At 36.2% G+C, this 19,687-nt stretch overlaps 1 protein-coding gene across 21 annotated transcripts in view; it reads right to left on the minus strand.

The window, feature by feature from the left end:
- Positions 1 to 983: 983 nt before the first annotated feature.
- CEP128 (centrosomal protein 128) overlaps positions 984 to 19,687 on the minus strand; it is a 465,504-nt gene continuing 446,800 nt past the window's right edge. For all 21 annotated transcript variants that reach the window (XM_054449602.2, XM_054449600.2, XM_063651940.1 and 18 more), the window contains 2 exons: positions 9,101 to 9,209; positions 984 to 1,716 (listed from right to left, as the gene is read on the minus strand). In XM_054449602.2, coding sequence (XP_054305577.2) covers positions 1,613 to 1,716; positions 9,101 to 9,209 — 213 coding nt within the window. In that variant the 3' untranslated portion in view covers positions 984 to 1,612. The remainder of the gene's footprint in view (positions 1,717 to 9,100; positions 9,210 to 19,687) is intronic.

Consider the following 19,687-nt stretch of genomic DNA (forward strand, 5'->3'; position numbering starts at 1 on the left):
CCATCAATGGAAATAAATTCTCAATACTTTAAATATTACCATAGAGTGATTTAGTTTATATGGATCACCAGGACTGTGAGTCACACCACACGGGATACTCCAAATAAATCCTCATAATGCTCATTAGTACATTATATTGCTCTGAGAATTCCTGAAGTTAGACAGAAGAAAACCAAATCTGTTTAATGTTGTCTAACCCCAAATTTCTCCAGCTAGCCTGAACAAATCACTTCTGTTTTCATGTAATTCCTAATGCCAAACAAATTTTGCAACATGCATACCTGTTTTTGTATCTCATTTTTTCCTCCTAGCACAATGACTGGCATATAGTAAGCACTCAATAAAAGATTTTTGAAATGCATACATGATAAAAATGCATAGCTATACTCTCAGGTTACATAGCTTGTGTTACGCAATTTTTGGGTATGAGATATCTTCATGTTCTAAAGGAAGAGTTGCATTCAAGTTCATGGAAAGAGGCTGCCATGTTTTTCTTCAGTACCATCAAATATGGTAAGTTAGGACAACATATCTTGAGCGGAAGCATCTTTATGAAATGTGAGAACTCTTAATGAGCAAGTGTACTTTAACAAACACAAAATGTAATGCATATTACAAAGGTATTGCTTTATTGCCCTTGTCTATGCAGAATCCATGACCCAGTAGGATTCAGTTCCTGAAAGTTTACTAATACTTAGCATTTAATATAAATCTTTCTCCACCAGGAGATCAGCGTGTAAAGGGAATACGTTCTTAAACACTTTGATGAAAAAAGTTGGGATGGTAGAAGCAGACAGTACCGAATTATACAAGATTATATATAAATCTCATGGACAAAGGAGTTTGGTTCTATGATTTTAGTCACAGTAAACCAAAGACGGTCCAGGATATGACTGAAGTGATCACAGTAGGATATTTGGCCACAAAAAGACAAATAAATAAATTGTGCTATGAATTCTTTACAGTGCTCTACAGTTCAGATATCATTTATGAATTCTTTATTGCTGTTAAAAATGGATGATTGGAAATAATTTTCAGCTACTGTATCTTAGTCGCAGACCGCTGAGATGACGGATATAAAAGTCCTGAGCATTTATAAAGTGGACTGTCTAATGTTATATATGCACATCTCCATGACATGTTATAACACATGATAATTTATTAGGCAGAAAGCACTTTTCAAAAAATCAGTTGTATATAAATGCTCCCTGAATCTAAAGTGCTGGCAACTTTTGCCTCAAGGGAAACTCATTTTCCTTCTTTTTAGCCAGTAATTTTTGAAAGGCCTCAATTAGAAATCCAAATTTTGGTTGGGAAAATGTGACTGACCACACTTGAAAAAGGAAAATACAAAGTGAAAAAATATCATTCTTTCTGTGCTAGTATAAGTTGCAAACAAATTAGCTGCACATCATTCATGAGCTGATACTATTTGGATTGGTTTACCATTCACAAGGACCAACAGTATTGTCACTTTTGTCAATGTTTGGCAATACCAAACAGCCAAAGCTGCAAGTATGTCTGTTAGATAATCTGGGCCAAATTGCTGTAAGAATAGAGATGTTATTATTTGTAACGCACTCATGTAAAATAACAAATTACGTTTGCTTTTTTAGCTCTCATATTCCTCTTTTTTGGGTTGTGAACTTGTTCGATTCACTGTGGCATCTTCCTTGTTTGAAGCTGAATCTGGAGCAACAGTTCTTTTGGTAAATGCTGGCAAGGTAAGAAGAAAAAGAAAAATAAACCTAGGTGAATATAAAACTGGCCTAAAAAATTAATTTTTCAGAAGGTAGTTAATGTATCATGATATTTGATTGAGTTTTCTATAATTAAACTTCACATGGACTAACAGACCTTCAACCTAAGAATAAATACACTCAATTTATGACATTTAAAAAAACCACGAGAATTAAAATTTTTATTTTATTTGAAGAATACCTGAGAGTAAAAAGTGTGTGCTTCATCAGGATACAATTATATAAACCACATATGCGTGCATGCGCACACACACACACACACACGTGCACACTCCCACAGAATTTCAGAGGCAGAAATCTTAAGGGCTTCTTTTTATGGACTCCTCTTTGTTACAACTTCTAGTCTATTGAAAGTAGACCTGGAGTCTGTGTTTACTATTCTTTTACTATCTCCTACCCCTTGTCTGAGCTATAGATGCCTATATCCAACCAACTGTCTGTGTGAAATCTTCTCTCCTGATCTCTGGCTCCCTGACGCCTGCTCTTCCTTACTCTTCTCCAACTTGAAAAATGATATACCCATCTGCTCAGTTTCTCAAACCGTAGTTCCTCTCTTCCTTTGTCCTGTCTGATCCATCCATTCAGTTTAAGAGCAAGCTCTAATGACTCTCCTTATCAATTTCACCTGAGTCCTGATTCACACCATCCCCATTACTCTCATCTCAGCCCCCAAGCCACCACTGTCTCCCTTTCTGTTTTCTTCTTGCTCCCTTACAATCCTTTCTCCACACCACAACCACAGTTACCTTTCTGAAAAGTCAATCAAATTATGTCATTCTCCTGCATGACTCTCTCATCCTGCCCTTAATGGTCGCCCAGTGAACTCAGAATAAAATCCACACATCTGATTGTGGCTGCACCCTCTCACTCACTTGCTCAGTAGCCCGTATCTCTAGGAGACCATGGCCCTTTCTTCTCCGGAGCTTTTGTACTTTTTGCCCCTACTATCAGGAAGATGCTTCCCATCCAATTTCAACTCAGCTGCTGCTTCTTGCCATTCAGGTTTCAGCTGTAACCTCCTCAGGGAGGCAGATCCTGATCACCAATCTAAAGCAGTGCTCCTGTTCCAGGTACCTTCTATCATTTCACCTTCATAGCACCAATCACCATTTTAAATGATTTGTTTACTTGCTCACTACTTGTATCTCCATGACATGACCTTGCCTGTCCTGTTCACTACTGTACACTCCAGAACTGAACACTGGACATGGCACACAGCCTCCTAGTAAACACCGGTTGAACAAGTGAATATAGTTGAGGGATTTTAAAACGACAGCCAACTGGGGATTTTCTAGCTGGTTTCTGGAGCGCCTCTAGAGAGTACCTTGTCAGCTTGCAAAAATCAGAATTCAATTATTTAAAAATATCCAGCATTTAACCGATTAGTAAAAAATACCTGAACCACAGTCACATAAAATAAACCTGTAATCACATAAAATAAGCCTGTAAAATGAGACAGACAGAGGGACTGCACTTTCATAGAATTAAATCCTTTAATGGACAAGAAACAATTTTATTGCCTTTATCAGTGTCCTAGTGTTTTCATTGCCATTCATCTTTGGCATTTTATTCTATAAGGCTGAGGACAGGCTACATATGAAGTATCTTTTCACAGTTAGCCAGGTAGACCTTGAAGTATAACACAGAAGTGAAAATAGTGTGCTGTTCTTGCTGTGGATAAATTATTTTTCACCTCAGGGACTTAAACTACCATTAGAGGCACCTCAAAACACAAAGTGAGAATACTAGCTTTTCTTTTCATAGCAATGTAGACTGAGGTAAGAAAGTGAAATAGTATTTTGAAGCATCTTTCATTAATTCGCTTTTCTAAGAATATCAAATTAAAATAATCTCCAAGATTCACTTTCAACTCCTATGCTAATCCTTAGATAACATATTTTCCCCATGAAGAATAACAATTCCTTCTTTTTGGGTTTATTTATTTTAACAAACATTATGTTTTGGAAGTTTTAGATTTACAGGAAATTTACAATCTGCATTTATTTTTAAAATCTGGTTTGGAGACACCAACTCCACAAAGATGAAACATTTTAGTCTTAAAAAACTAGAGATTTCTAGAAGTCGTCAGATTATTATGGACTTCAGTGAAATCTGGTCTGGTCCCAGTCCTGGGATGTGATGGCTGTATCCTGGAGTTGTGTTTCTTTAGTCTAAAAGGAGCTATACATAGTGACTAGTGGTCAGTTGCCACTTTTGAAAAGCAAAAATGACAGTTTCAAAAGCTGACATTATGAGTCTCTCTTACTAAGCCCCCACTGTCTACAGGCTGAAGGTAATGGAATCCAAGCCTTCTAAAAGAGTGTCCTCACTCACGGCCATAACTTCCAGCAAGCCAGGATAAATTTGGTAGTGATCGTGGCTTTAAATAATGGATTTCTGTGTTCCTATTTCCAATGGCAATATAAACTTACAATTTATACATTTCTTCCCTTCTTCCTGGCAGAAGGAATCTACCTTTTCTTGAATTGACCTGAACTACACAAAGCTGACATAAATTACTTCTTAAAACAAACTTTCATTAGTGCTGGATCACTTCAGAGACCACAAATTATGCAGTATTTTCCCATTTCCTTTGTTTTTTCCATGGTCAATGATTCTATGCTTTAGTTTGGTCACAGTTTGACAGGGCATCTAAGTCAGCAGAATGAATGCCTTAGCATCTACAACTTAAACGAAAGGGCCTCACTCAGTACAAATTCTAACTAGAGTAAGCAGCTGACTGTTCTGTGGGCCCAGAAACTCATGTCTGCCTAAGGACCTATGACTCTCCACTCCCTATGTCTCTATATGTATCAAAACTGCTCAAAACTCCAAACCCTAGCTTTCATGTTCCACCTGAGACTTAACAAAAAAATTAGACATTTACTAGTCAGACATAAAAGCTGGGGTTTTCTTACTAACACTTGTCTTTGTAAGAATCATTTTTAGCCAAAGTGTATACACACATATCAAATAATACCAAAGGGTTACATAGAAAAACAGGAGTTTCTTGTCCTACCTCTCTGAATTCCACAATCCAACTCCCCAGAGTCAGCTATAATCACCTCTTCTAGTTTTATTTTCTGTATTTATTTCATTTTTGTAAAACATGGAGAAGCCTATATTGCTATTTTCTGATTTATATTTTTAGACATTATTCACACCCACCCCCTTCTCCTCACCCCATACTCCCAATATAGTTACATATGAGATTTTAGTTATATGACTGTTTACATTATTATGACTAAATATGGCTCATGAAAACATAGTAAGTATACTATGACAACATTTCTCTTCCTGTTGATTTTTTTTCTCCTGGGTTTATTAATTGACTCTGGTTTTAATTTTATTTCTTTTTATTTGCTCTTTCTCTGTGACCATCTTGCTTCTAAGTGCTCAGTTAGATCTGCCATATGTCCATTAGTAGTCTTTTTTTTTTTTAAGTTTTCAATTGTATCAGATATCTATCCGTTTTTTGTTTGTTTCCTGCAAATTTTCTGGATAGAATCTTTCCTTTCTTCCTTCAGTGTGGCAGAAATGAAAAACATGAGTGTCCAGATAAAAAGTAGCTAGAAGAATAAATTTAAAAAACCCACACTGAGGCACATCATCACAAACTCACTGGGGTGAAAGAGAAGATCCTAAAAGTTCCGGGAGCGAGGAGTAGAAAGGATGTGGTAAGGTAGGAAGGGGGTGCAAAAGATGACTTCAAAGGAGTGACAGTCTTTATATATGAATGAATGATTTTTCAACAACATTGGATTTTGCAGGATAATTGTTCAATGACTTCAGAAACAAAATCATTTTCAACTAGAATTTTATATAATGGAATAAATCTATTTTTAGAAATACAAACACTAAAAATATTTACCTTCTTTTCTTTCTTTCTTTTCTTTTTCTTTTTCTTTCTTTTTTTTTTTTTTTTGTAATGGAGTCTCACTCTGTCACCCAGGCTGGAGTGCAGTGGCGTGATCTTGGCTCACTGCAACCTCCGCCTCCCGGGTTCAAGCGATTCTCCTGCCTCAGCCTCCTGGGTAGCTGGGACTACAGGCACCCACCACCACGCCCGGCTTATTTTTTGTATTTTTAGTAGAGATGGGGTTTCACCGTGTTAGCCAGGATGGTCTCGATCTCCAGACCTCGTGATCCGCCCACCTCGGCCTCCCACCTCCTTATCTTTGATGTGCTCTTGAGGTAGGAGGTGGGACTAGACTCCAAAGGCAGGGCTTGGACACCTGCCCAAATTGAGGACTAGCTAAAACGGGTCTCAAGCAGAAGCACCTCCCCATAAGACACGCCCACAAGTGTGCCTGTCAGTTTATCATTGCCAAGGCAACACGACACACCTGTCGCCATTTTCCTGGCGACAACCCAACAACCTGGAAGTTACCACCCTCATCCTAGAAATTTCTGCATAAGCTGCTCTTTAATTTGCATATAATTAAAAGTGGTTATAACTATGAGTGCAGAATTGCTTCTGAGCTGCTGCTCTGGGCACACTGCCTATGGGGTAGGCCTGTTTTGCAAGGAGCAGGACCTCTGCTGCTGCTGTACGCTGCCGCTTCAATAAAAACTGCTGCTAACACCACCGGCTTGCCCTCGAATTCTTCCTTGGGTGAAGCCAAGGACTAAGCCTCAATTCGGGGGCTTGCTTGTCCTGCATCATTCTCATAAAAGAAAGGAGTGAAACAAGAAAGAGGAAGATATAGGATCTGGGCACACGGGCATCAATATAGGAAAAGAGTGAAAGACAATCTCAGGATGGCCGCTGTGCAGTGGGTGTTTGTTGGGTGGGCCTGGCCACTCCTGGCCTCTTGTTCTGTTTTCTCTGTTCTCTCAAGACTCACACTAATCATCTATTGTCCCTCCTGAATTGATTTTCTGAAAATTTTATCTTTTCTCTCTATTGTCCCATTCTTTTTCTTTTTCTTCTCCTTTCTTTGTGGTTATTTCACATTGTTTTCCACCTTTCTGGTTTTCTTTTCTCTTTATGACCATCATATTTTAAAATTCTGACACCACTTAGTCTGTGTTCCTTTTTCATAGTATTTTGCTCTTGTTAAATTTAGTGGATTTAATATTTTCTCTTATCTCTCAAAGGGTATTAATGATATTCTTTAAAACATCCACTGTTCCCTGTATTACTCATTTGCTGTAAGTTCGGTTTTCCTCTTTGCTGGTCCTGGCATCTCTTCTTTTTAATTTTTCAATTTAAAGGGAGATAAAAGAAAAATTACAGGATAATTTCTATAACTGAGCTGAAATTTTGCTACAAAAAATGAAGTATTCAGGGTAATCCTAATGTTTCTCACTGCTAATGTGCCCCATTATTAAAAACAGAAAACTTAAGGCTTATCAGAAAAGCAAGTAAGAATGTTTTCTAGAAATAATTATAATTCAATTACTTGAAAGTAATTAATCATAAGGTAGCTATGATTAAATTTTTTAAACTATTTTTGAAAATATGGGGATAGGTCTGGGAAGAAAATCATAAAACAAACTTGTACACTAGAAGAATAGTAAAACATAAGACTATGGATTAATCAATTAATTTATTTACTAATTAATTAAACTAATGAAGAGTTTTACTTTTTAGGTTAAATTTTTCAGTTAGATTTTACAATATAAACTATAATAAATGTTTTCTTTTTCAAATTATGCTCTTGATGATATTTTTTCCTATTTAACTTTATTTCCTTTCCAGCCAGTGTATATCTATAGAAACCTATAGTTGCTTGTGAGAAATATATCTTAATTAGAGAAATGACCACAATTGGTCATGAAATGCTAGTGTCGAAACCTAAATACAGGTTGTTTCACTGCCTATCATAGTACTAAATACAATTCCAAAAATCTTGATGTTTTCCATTTAATGTCTTCTAACCACTTCCCTCTAGGTGCCTTTCTAGGAAGGCTTATGAAGGTCATAATGGCAAAAGTAACAGCAGTATAACAAAGACCTCTGTTTACACATCATGGTGCTGTTTATCTCCAGGCTCTTGAATGTCTTACTAATTGGGACACTGTGATGTTTCATGGTGTGAAGTCCCTACTTCCACCTCCATGCTTGTTTATATTAGAAGGACTTGGAGAAAGTTTTCCATTGCTAAATATGAAAGAAAAAAAATTTGGCCTATGTGTATATCAGATTCTGAGGTGCCATAACCAACTTGAGGTCCGTATTGAAGGGTGGTTCTTGGCTTATGTAGATACAAAATCACTTAGGAAAATGATTAGGACAGGAAGACAAAATGCTCAGCATTTAGACTAAAATAATCATGAAATAATGAAAAACCACACCATTCATCAGAAATTGATAAATATTTATTCAATGAATCCATGAATATAAACCAGCAAAAATAAGAGCTATCACCTTTGGATTTGACCTACTTCCTAGTGACTTATTTTGGTATTTTATTTTAGAGCAATATAGCTATTTTAAATGACAGAATTATCAAATTTAATGTATAACCCTACAGGCCTATGGTAAACTGAAGAGCGAAATTATTACCTAAATAAAAATCCATTAAATAACATTTGGATCTCAATAGTTTAGATAAATGTGGACTTAACAAAAACAACTTATATGTATATTAATTGAATATTAGTTGAGTATTTACTATTTGCCAACTACTATATAGAGTACCAAGGAAACAGTGGTGAACAAAACAGGCACTGCTCCTATCCTCAAGATATAAAGAAAAATTGTAGCACACTGTGGGTGCTCATAACAGAGACTACGCTTCAAACTGTGAAGCTTCTTTAAGGAAATTACATATAAGCTGAAACTTGAAGACCACATATAGGAAGGAAGGGAGACGGCAGGGATAGATGGTGGCAGATGGCATTTTGGGCCAATGGACTCATACCTTGTTGATATTGATGATGACATTTATCAAGATTTATGAAATATTCACAGAGTGAAATCTAGCAGTAATAGTATTCTTACTCTTTGTACAAGATTACATATTTCTCAACATTTATATGCAAAGACCTTCAATTTTTTGATAATTTGAATTTTATTATAAAATAACTTTCTTTACTCATTCATCCATAGTTACTGGCAATCTCCAAACAAAAAATTTGCCTAATTAAGATTTTCACCTTGGGTGGTTATTTAAGTTATTCTGAGAAGTATAAAGTCTAAAAAGGAGGGATTCTACATATTTTTAGTAAACTGTGTACTATTATGAATATCCTTGAATATTTTTTGTGTGATTCATGAGGATTTTCTCAGACTTACGAATATTACTATCATGTGCTGGTCTTAAACTAATTTTCCCATGTGTTGCATTTTCTTAAATCTAATTTAAAAACGGATACAAGACTTCATTACTTACAGTTCATGTATGAAAATCTTGGACTAGACAGGAAGCGACTGTGATCCTGCCAAGAGGATGAGTGATCTAACCCATGAGTGCGGGAACCTTCTAGAAAGGTTCTGTCACCCTAAGGAAAAAAAGGCACAGCATTTCAATGATTACACAAGGTAAAGACCAAGACTCATTTAAATGTACTGAAGCTGAAATTAAATCTTAATATACAAACTGTGTTGTACATGCACAATTTAATAGAATTATAATCACTGTAAAAATAAAATATGTGCATGTTAAGGATAATTTGGAAAAAAGAAGAAATCACCCACTGCTATAGCAACATGACATATTTCTTTCCAGTCTTTTTCCCCCATGAATAGAATTTATAAAACTTTGTGTTTAACTTAAACTTATGCTATAAACATTTTTGAAGTCCTTATTTATCCTAACCTTTAGCTTATGAGTTACTCTTATACTATCTAGTGGATATACTGTGTTTTACTCAGCCATATTTTATTGGCATTTAGGTGATTTCCAATGTTTTACTCATATACATAACACTGTGAGAAACATCTTTAAACATATAACCTTTTCCATATTTAGGACTATTCCTTATGACAAATTCTTATGAAAAAATACTGGGTCAATAAAAATAACTGGATGTTTTAAAATACATTTAGCTAGACTGCTTTCTAGATTATATTCATCTTCTCACTCATTTAATAAATATTTACTAAATGAAAATGAACCCAGAAAAGGTCCTTCTCCTTATGTATTATATGAATGTGTCCTTCTCCACATATTTCAGCTATAACTTTAAATAATTTTACTAATAAAATAGATTTAAAATACGTGTTTAATATACTTTCCTTTGATAAACAGTAAAACTGCACTTTCTTCCCATGAACACTTCCTACTTATTTACCACACTTGTGTTTTTTTTCCTTCTTTCACTCATTCATTCATTCACAATAATTTATTGGGCACCTACTATGTGCTAGGCTAAGAGAAAGCAAGACATTGGGGTCTACAGTCAGAAAGCCTTCAGGCTTGCAGAAGAGAAAGGCATTAAACAAATAAATGATATAATAAAAACAGGTAATAACAGGAAGAACCAAGTTTAGATTTAGGATTCAGATAAGACCCCTCTGGGAGGTGACAGTTAAGGCAATATTTGGATGTTGAATATGAATCCACGAAATCAGCCAGGTGAAAATGTATTAGTGGGGCATGAGAAAGCGGAAGGTGAGGAGAAGGATCAGGGAGGGAAGTCAGGGAATGATATTCCAGACTCAAGTAAGTGTGGAGGTGAGAAAGAGTTTGGTGTGTCTGAAGAACTGGAGGAAGACCCCACAGCTTAGGTACACTGAGCCTGGGGGAAGCGATTACAGTGAGGTCCAGGGCCATGCTCAGGATTTGAAACTCTTTTTTTTTTTTTTTTTTTAAGTACAATCAGAAGGCAATCAGGAGTTTAAAGGAGAAGGATGACAAGCTTTGATTTACTTATTTTTTTCAAAGATTACTTGGCCCTCTGTTTGGAGAATGAATTGAAGCAGCACAGGATTGAAGGATGAATATCAGTTAAGACCATAACTGAGGATAACAGCAGGGTTCTAGGGAGATGAAGGAATCAAGAAATGTTGGCAAAAATTCCATATCTGTGGGTTAGGTGGCCCAGAAAGATTTCTCAAAATATGGTCCCAACATGGAGTAAGGCCTCGTGTAACATGACCATCTGATGAATTAGCCGTCCTTCTCTATACCAAGTACCAACTTTATATTTTATTTCTGTGTCACGTACAATGTAGGTAAGTGCAAAAGAAAGGGCAAACATTTTAAAAATATTTTCAACAGGTCCATATATTTTGAGCCAAAGGCACGAACATAATCCTCAGGTGGTTCAAGATCATTAACCTTCATGTTCCAAAGGGAGATGATATAGTTAGGGTATTTTCCCATGCCCCAATCTCATGTTGAAGTGTACTCCCCAGTGTTGGAGATGGGGCCTGCTGGGAGGTGGTTGGGTCATGGGGGCGGATCCCTCATGGCTTGGTGCCGTCCTTGCAATAGTGAGTACCGGGGAGATCTGGTTGTTTAAGTGTGTGGCACCTCCCCTCACCTCTTGCTGCTGGTTTTGCCATGTGAAGTGCCTGTGCCCACTTCACTTTCTGCCATGAGTAAAAGTTTCCTGAGGCCTCCCCAAAGCCAAGCAGATGCCGGTACCATGCCTGTACAGCCTGCAGAACCGTGAGCCAATTTCTTTGTAAATTACCCAGGGTCAGGTATTTCTTTACAGCAACACAAGATCAGACTAATACAGGAGGTTAGCTAGATTTAAGATGAAGACCCTGAAGTTTTTAACCAAGGGATTTTCAATTTTCACTAATTATGGGAATTTCATAAGAAACTCGTCATTCACTGCAGGATCTCTGGAAAGGAAAGGATATACATTATGCTCCAAATGTATTCCAACAACTATTTTAGAATGAGCTGACATTGGGCAACTAGAGGCAGGTAAACTAGCTACTGTAGTTCAGATGTGACATACTACAGGTGTGGCTGAAATTGCAAGATGTATAAATGGAGAAGAAGGTTATGATCTCAACCAATGCTAGAAATCTCCACTGAATCATGGTTTTGATATAAATCACGGTTTTGAAAGAGAAAAGCATAATAAATGGTTTCCCACTAAAAGATGCTTTGATGATTAGAGGCCAATAAGGGAAAGCAAACACACATTTTTACCCACTAACGCCACAACTGAGAAAGACAGTGAGAGGACAGGAGTAGAGACACAGGTTTGAGTATCTTGTTGAAACAGATGGTGTAATGGTGGCCTCAAAATGTGCCTACCAGAGGAAGGATGAATTAAACAAAGATATTTAAATAGTATTCATTCTTCCTAAAAGGCATGGTTTTAAATTTCTAAAAAAAAGTCAACTGGCATCAAAGCATTGGTTATATATTTTCTATTTAGAGAAAAATAATAATTTAATTTTTTTTGTTTATTTTTGAGACAGAGTCTCGCTCTGTTGCCCAGGCTGGAGTGCAGTGGCACGATCTTGGCTCACTGCAACCTCTGCCTCCCAGGTTCAAGCAATCCTCCTGCCTCAGCCCCTGCTAGTAGCTGGGATTACAGGCATGCGCCACCACGCCTGGCTAATTTTTGTATTTTTAGTAGAGACGGGGTTTCGCCATGTTGACCAGGCTGGTCTCGAACTCCTGACCTCAGGTGATCTACCTGCCTTGGCCCCCAAAGTGCTGGGATTACAGGTGTGAGCCACCACGCCTGGCCTAATTTAAATTTTTAATGATAAAGCCAGCTACTTGGCATATGACAGTCAAAATATGGCACTGACATATTTCATTCTAGCAAATTTAAAAACTATGGGAAAAATTCAGGAGAAAAACTATTCAACAAATATTTTAAAATAAAAACTTACTAGCATAATTTAAGGATACATTTTCCCAGGTCTTACTTATAAATATCTGTTTATATGGAGATCACCTTCGTTGATGATTTTGTTTCCTATTTTTTCATGGGAATTTTCTCTATCATGATCATCATTATCATTATTAGGGTTATATAGTATTTTATTTTACTAATCTCCTATTGCTCAAAATTTACAATTGATTCCAGTATTCTCTGTTATAAATAATCATTTGGTAAACATCTTGGTACAAAAACTTTTGTCCATATTTTTATGTACTTAACATAAATTCCTAGAATTGAAATTACTGAATGATACATTTTAAGGCTTTTAAAAATATCATTTTCATTTCAGTTGAAAAATTTACTGGTAGAGTTATTCATAACATTTACTAAACATATGTTGTCAAAAATTATTTAAAAACTTTTTATGGGTACAGAATAGGTATACATATTTATGGAGTACATGAGGTATTTTGATACAGGCATACAGAGTGCAATAATCCTGTATTAGTCTGATTTTACACTGTGATAAAGAACTACTGGAGACTGGGTAGTTTATGAAGAAAAAGGGTTTAATTGACTCACAGTTCCGGATGGCTGGGGAGGTCTCAGAAAACTTACAGTCATGGCGGAAGGATAAGGGGAAGTAAGGACCTACTTCACATGGCACCAGGAGAGAGCAAGCATGGGAAACTGCCACTTTGAAAACCATCAGATCTTGTGAGAACTCCCTCACTATCACAAGAACAGCATGGGGAAAACCACCCCCATGATCCAATGACCTTCCATTTGGTCCCTGTATACCTAGAAGTGGGATACCTAGCTGGATCATATGGTAGTTCTATTTTTAGTTTTTTGAAACTCCTCCATAGTGTTCTCTACAGTGGCTGTACTAATTTACACTTCAGCCAACAGTGCATGGGGGTTCCCCTTTCTCCACATCCTTGCCAGCATTTGTTATTGCCTGTCTTTTGGGTAAAAGCCACTTTAACTGAGGTAAGATGATGTCTCAGAGTTGTGATTTACATTTCTCAATGATCTTGAGCCCATTTCCTACACCTGTTTGCCATTTGTATATCTTCTTTTGAGAAATGACTATCCAGATCTTTTGCCTATTTTAAAATCGAATTATTAGATTTTTTTCCCTATGGAGTTGTTTGAGTTCCTTATGTATTACAGTTATTAATCCCTTATTAGATGGATAGTTTGCAAAAATTTTCTCCCATTCTGTGGGTTGTCTTTTCATGTGGCTGATTGTTTTCTTTAATGTGCAGAATCTTTTTAACTTTATGTGATTCCAGCTCTCCAGCTTTGGTTGCCTGTACTTCTGGGGTATTCCTCAAAGTCTTTGCACAATCCAATATCCTGGAGAGTTTCTTTTTTCTTATAGTAGTTTCATAATTTGAGGTCATCTATGTCTTTAATCCATTTTGATTTGAATTTTGTACATGATGAGGTATACATTCTAGTTTCATTTTTCTGCATATGAATATCCAGTTTTTATGGTAATATTTATCAAAGAGACTGTCTTTTCCCCAATGTATATTCTTGAAAACTGTCAAAAATAAGTTCACTGTAAATGTACGGATTTTTTTCTGGGCTCTCTATTCTGTTCCATTGGTCTATGTGTCTGTTTTTATGCCAGCAACATGCTGTTTTGGTTACTATAGCTCTGTAGTATAATTTAAAGTCAGGTAATGTGATTGCTCCAGCTTGGTTCTTTTTGCTCAGGATGGCTTTGGCTATTCTGGGTCTTGAGGTTCTATAAAAATTTTTTGATAGTTTTTTTCTATTTCCATGAAGAATGTCATTGATCTTTTCATAGGGATTGCACTGAATTTGTAGATTGCTTTGGGTAGTATGGACATTTTAACAATATTCTTACAATCCATGACCATAAAATATCTTTCCATTTTTTTGTGTGTGTCTTCTTCAATTTCTTTTATCAGTGTTTTATAGTTTTCATTGTAGAGATCTTTCACTTCTTTGGTTATGTCTATTCCTAGGTATCTTATTTGTGGGTATTGTAAATAGGATTACTTTTTTTTATTTCTTTTTCACACTGTCCACTGTTGGCATATAAAAATGCTACTAATTTTGGTATGTAGATTTTGTATCCTTCAAATTTACTGAATTGGTTTATCAGTTCTAACAGCTTCTCAGTACAAGTAGAAGATCATATCAGCAGCAAACAAGAATAATTGACTTCTTCCTTTCCAATTTGGATGCCCCTTATTTCTTTCTCTTCTCTGATTGCTCTAAATAGGATTTCCAAGGCTATGTTTAACAGCTAGTGAAAGTGGGCATCCTTGTCTTGTTACAGATCTTTGAGGAAGGGTTTTCAGTTGTTCCTCGTTCAGTATGATACTAGCTGTGGGCCTGTCATATATAACTTTTACGGTGTTGAGATATGGTCCTTTTAAAATCCCTCTAAAATCTGAGTTTTTTGAGGGGTTTTTTTTTATCATAAAGGATGTTTATCAAATGCTTTTTCAGTATCAATTGAAATGATCATATGGATTTTGTCCTTCATTCTATTGGTATGATGTATGACACTAGTGGATTTGTGTATGTTAAACCGTCTTTGCATCCCTGGGCTATTATGAATAATCTTTTTAATAGATTATTGAATTTGGTTTGCTGGTATTTTGTTGAAGATTTTTTTCATCAATGTTCGTCAGAGATATTGGCCTGTGGGCTTTTTTTTCTTTTTCTTTTTTAATGTGTCTTCTTCTGGTTTTGGTATCAGGGTAATACTGGCCTCATAAAATGAGTTTGGAAGTATTCCCTCCTCCTCTATTCTTTGAAATAGGTTGAGTAAGATTGGTATTAGTTCTTTAAGTGTTTGACAGAATTCAGCAGTGAAGCCATCAGGTCCCAGGCTTTTCTTTGCTGGGAGCCTTTTTATTATGGCTTCGATCTCCTTACTTGTTATTGGCCTATTCAGGTTTTGGATTTTTTTCATGGTTCAATCTTAGCAGGTTGTATGTGTCTAGAATTTATCCACTTTACCTAAGCTTTCCTATTTATTGGCATATAATTACTCATTGAAGTCTCTGATGATCCTCTCTGCAGTATCAGGTGTAATGCCTCCATTTTCCTCTCAGATTTTATTTTTTTGGGTCTTTTCTCTGTTTTTCTTATTCTGGGTAAAGGTTTGTCAATTTTATCTTTTCAAAAAAACAACTTTTTGTTTAGTTGATATTTTGTATTTTTTTCATTTCACTTTCACTTATATCTACTCTGATCTTCATTATTTCTTTTCTTCTACAAATTTTGAGTTTAGTTTTCTCTTGCTTTCTGGTTAAGATGCATCACTCAGTTTTTATTTGAAGTTCTTCTGCTTTTTTGATGTAGGCATTTATTGCTATAAACTTTCCTCTTAGTACTGCTTTTGCTGTACCTCAGAGGTTTTGATATGTTATGCTTCCATTTTCATCTGTTTCAAGTAATTTTTAAATTTCTCTTAGTTCCTTTATTGATTCACTGGTCATTCAAGAGCATACTGTTTAATTTCCATGTGTTTGTATAGTTTCCAAATTGATTACTAGTTTTATTCCCTTGCAGTCAGAGAAGATACTTGGTTTTTCATTTTTTTTGAATTTTTAAAGAACTGGTTTTTGCCCAAACATATGGTCTATCCTTGTCAATGATCCATGTGCTGAGGAGAAGAATGTCTTCTGCAACCACTGGATGAAATGTTCTATACATATCTATTAGGTTCATCTGGTCTATACTACAGATTAAGTCTTATGCTTCTTTGTTGATTTTCTATCTGGACAATCTGTCCAATGCTGAAAGTGGGGTGTTGAAGTCTTCAGCTATTATTGTATTGGTATCTATCTCTCTCTTTAGCTCCAATAATATTGGCTTTATATATCTGGGTACTCCAGTGTTGAGTGCACATATTTTTACAATTGTTATATCCTCTTCCTGAATGCACCCCTTTATCATTATATGATAACCTTGTCTTTTATAGATTTTTGTTTTGAGATCTATTTTTTTCTTATATAAGTATAGCTACTCCTGCTGTTTTGGGTTTCTGTTTGCATGAAGTATCTTTTTCCATCCCTTTATTTTTAGTCTACATATGTCTTTATAGGTGAAATGTGTTTCTTGTAGGCAACAGACCATTGGATCTTGTTTCCTTTTTCAATCCATTCAGACATTCTGTGTCTTCTGATTGGAGAATTTAGTCTATTTACATTCACTGTTATTATTGATAAGCAAGAACTTACTCCTGTCATTTTGTTATTCATTTTATGTTTGTTTCCTGGTCTTCTTCCTTTCTGTCTTCCTTTTTGTAAAACTCTGGTAGTATGTTTTAATTTCTTGCTTTTTATTTTTTGTGTATCTGTTGTAGGTTTTTTGATTTAAGGTTATCATGAGGTTTGCAAATAACATAACATGTTATTTTAAACTAATGATAACACTTCAAGAACAAGCAAACTAACAAACAAGCAAAGAGAAAACTAATAAAAACACTTTAACTTCACCCCTCCCACTTTTAAATTTTTGTCTCTATTTTTATCTTATGCCATTTATGTCCTGAAAAGATGTATTTATTATTATTTTTGATTGGCTTATCTTTTAGTCTTTCTACTGAAGGTATGAGTACTTTACACACTGTAATTCAGTGTTATAATATTCAGATTTTTCTGTGTACTTACCATTACCAGTGAGTTTTGTACCTTCAAATGATATAGTATTGCTTGTTAACATCCTTTTATGTCAGATTGAAGGACTCCCATTAGCATTTATTATAGGACAGGTCTAGTGTTGATAAATACCCTCAGCTTTTGTTTGTCTGGGAAAGTCTTCATTTCCCCTTCACATTTGAAGGATATTTTTCCTGGATATACTATACTAGCATAAAAGTTGTATCCCTTCAGCAATTTAAATATGTCATGCCTGCCTCTCCTGGCCTGTAAGATTTCCACTGAAAAGTCTGCTGACAGATGTATGGGAGCTCTTTGAATGTTATTTGTCTATTTAATCTTGTTGCTTTTTTTTCCTAATACTTGACCTTTGGGAGTTATATGTTTTGAGGTAGTCTTATTTGGGTTAAATTTACTTGGTGTTCTATAACCTTCTTGTACTTAAATATTTATATCTTTCTGTAGTTTTAGAAAGTTCTCTGTTATTATTTCTTTGAAAGACTTTCTACTCAAATCTCTCTCTCTCTAGCTCCTCTTTAAGGCCAAAAACTCTTGTATCTGTCCTTTTGAGGAGAAGACTGAGCTCTATTTTTTAATCTTGTCCAAATTCCTAAGGGGTCTGGAGAGTTGTGCCCTACAAACTATAAATTCTCATCAGATGGGTTTTATTTAATTCTATATATCGTGACTTACTTTCCAGTCTGACTCTGGCATAACACTACAATACAAGGAAGAAAATAAAAATATTTTACCCCAAAACATGTTTTTCTGCCATATCTTGAAATGGCCCTGCAAAGCCATCCTTTGTGTGGGAAAATCTGCATCTGTAAAGAATCTCTATTAACATAGCTAGATCTTTTTCTTCCAGGCCCTCCCAATCTTGAAGAGATTAACTAAAAGCCTAGCACCTTTTAACGATCTGAATAGGAAATATTTGTCATCTATTGTCTCTAAGGGCAGCCACTGTAAGACTTCAAAAAGACCTTGGTCTCCACAATCTTTTATCTTTACCTGAATATTTCCTTTCTATTGATCCCAAGTCTTTAGATAAACTCGACCAATTGTCAACCAGAAAATGTTTAAATTTACCTATAGCCTAGAAGCCCCTGCTTTGAGTTGTCCCACCTTTCTGAACCAAACCAATGTATTTGATTGATGTCTCATGCCTCCCTAAAATACATAAACCAAGCTGTACTCCAACCACCTTGGGCACATGTTTTGAGGACCCTCCTAAGGGCTGTGTCATGGGCCACAGTCACTCATATTTGGCTCAGAATAAATCTCTTCAAATATTTTACAAAGTTTGACTCTTTTCATCAACAGAGGCTATTTTCTAGATCTTATAGGTGTACTTCATTTTTTTTTTGTCTCCTCTGACTGTATATTTTCAAATAGCCTGTCTTTAAACTCACTAATTGTATCTTCTGCTTAAGCAATTCTGCTTTTGATTGACTCTGATGCATTCTTCAGTATGTCAATTAAATTTTTTAGCTCCAGAATTTCTGCTTGATTTTTTAATATTATTTCAATCTCTTTGTTAAGTTTATCTAATAGGATTCTAAATTCCTTCTCTGTGTTATCTTGAATTTTGTGGTGCTATTTAAACAGCTATTTTGAATTCTCTGGAAGGTCACATATTTCTGTCACTCCTGTATTGGTCCCTGGTATGTTATTTAGTTTGTTTGGTGAGGGCATACTTCCATGGATGGTTCTGATGCTGGGGGAGATTTGTTGATGTCTGAGCCCTGAAGAGTTGGGTATTTATTGTAGTCTCGGCAGTCGGGGCTTGTTTGGATCCATCCTTTCTGAGAAGGGTTTCCAAGTATTCAAAGGGAATTGAGTGTTGTAATCTAAGTCTTTGGTCCCTGCAGCCGTGTCTGCATTAAAGGGCACCTGAAGCCCAGTATCACTGTGACTCTTGCAGACTCATAGAGATATTGCCTGGTGGTCTTGAATAAGATCCATGAGAATTCCCTGGGTTACCAGGTGGAGTCTCTTTTTTCTCTTCCCCTAATTTCTGCCAAATGAATGAAATCTCTCTCTCCATGATAAGCTGCCTGGAGACTGGGAAGGGGTGACAGAAACATCCCTGTGATCATCACCACTAGGACTCTGCTGGGTCCATGGTGACTAATGCCTGGCTGCTGGTCATGTTCACTCAAGGCCTGTAGCTTCTTCAGTTAGCAGATGGTGAATCCAGCCATGCTTGTGGCCTTTCCTTCAGAGTGGTGAGCTCTGCCCCAGCCCAGGGCAGATCCGGAAATGCCATCCAGGATCCAGGGCCCAGAGTTGGAAACTTTAGGAATCTACTTGGTGCTCTGTTCTACTGAGGCTGAGTTGACACACAAGCCACAAGACAAAGTCCTTCCTACTTTTCACTGTCCTTTCCTCATGCAGAAAGAGTCTCTCTCTGTGACCACCATAGCCCCAGGCCCATGATGAGTATTGCCTAACTACTACCGATGTTCACTCAACCAACTGTCAACCAGATAATGTTGAGGGCTCTTCATTCAGCTTGTG

The sequence above is a fragment of the Pongo pygmaeus genome, chromosome 15, assembly GCF_028885625.2.
Source record: "Pongo pygmaeus isolate AG05252 chromosome 15, NHGRI_mPonPyg2-v2.0_pri, whole genome shotgun sequence".
In the NCBI taxonomy this organism is placed as follows: Eukaryota; Metazoa; Chordata; class Mammalia; order Primates; family Hominidae; genus Pongo; species Pongo pygmaeus.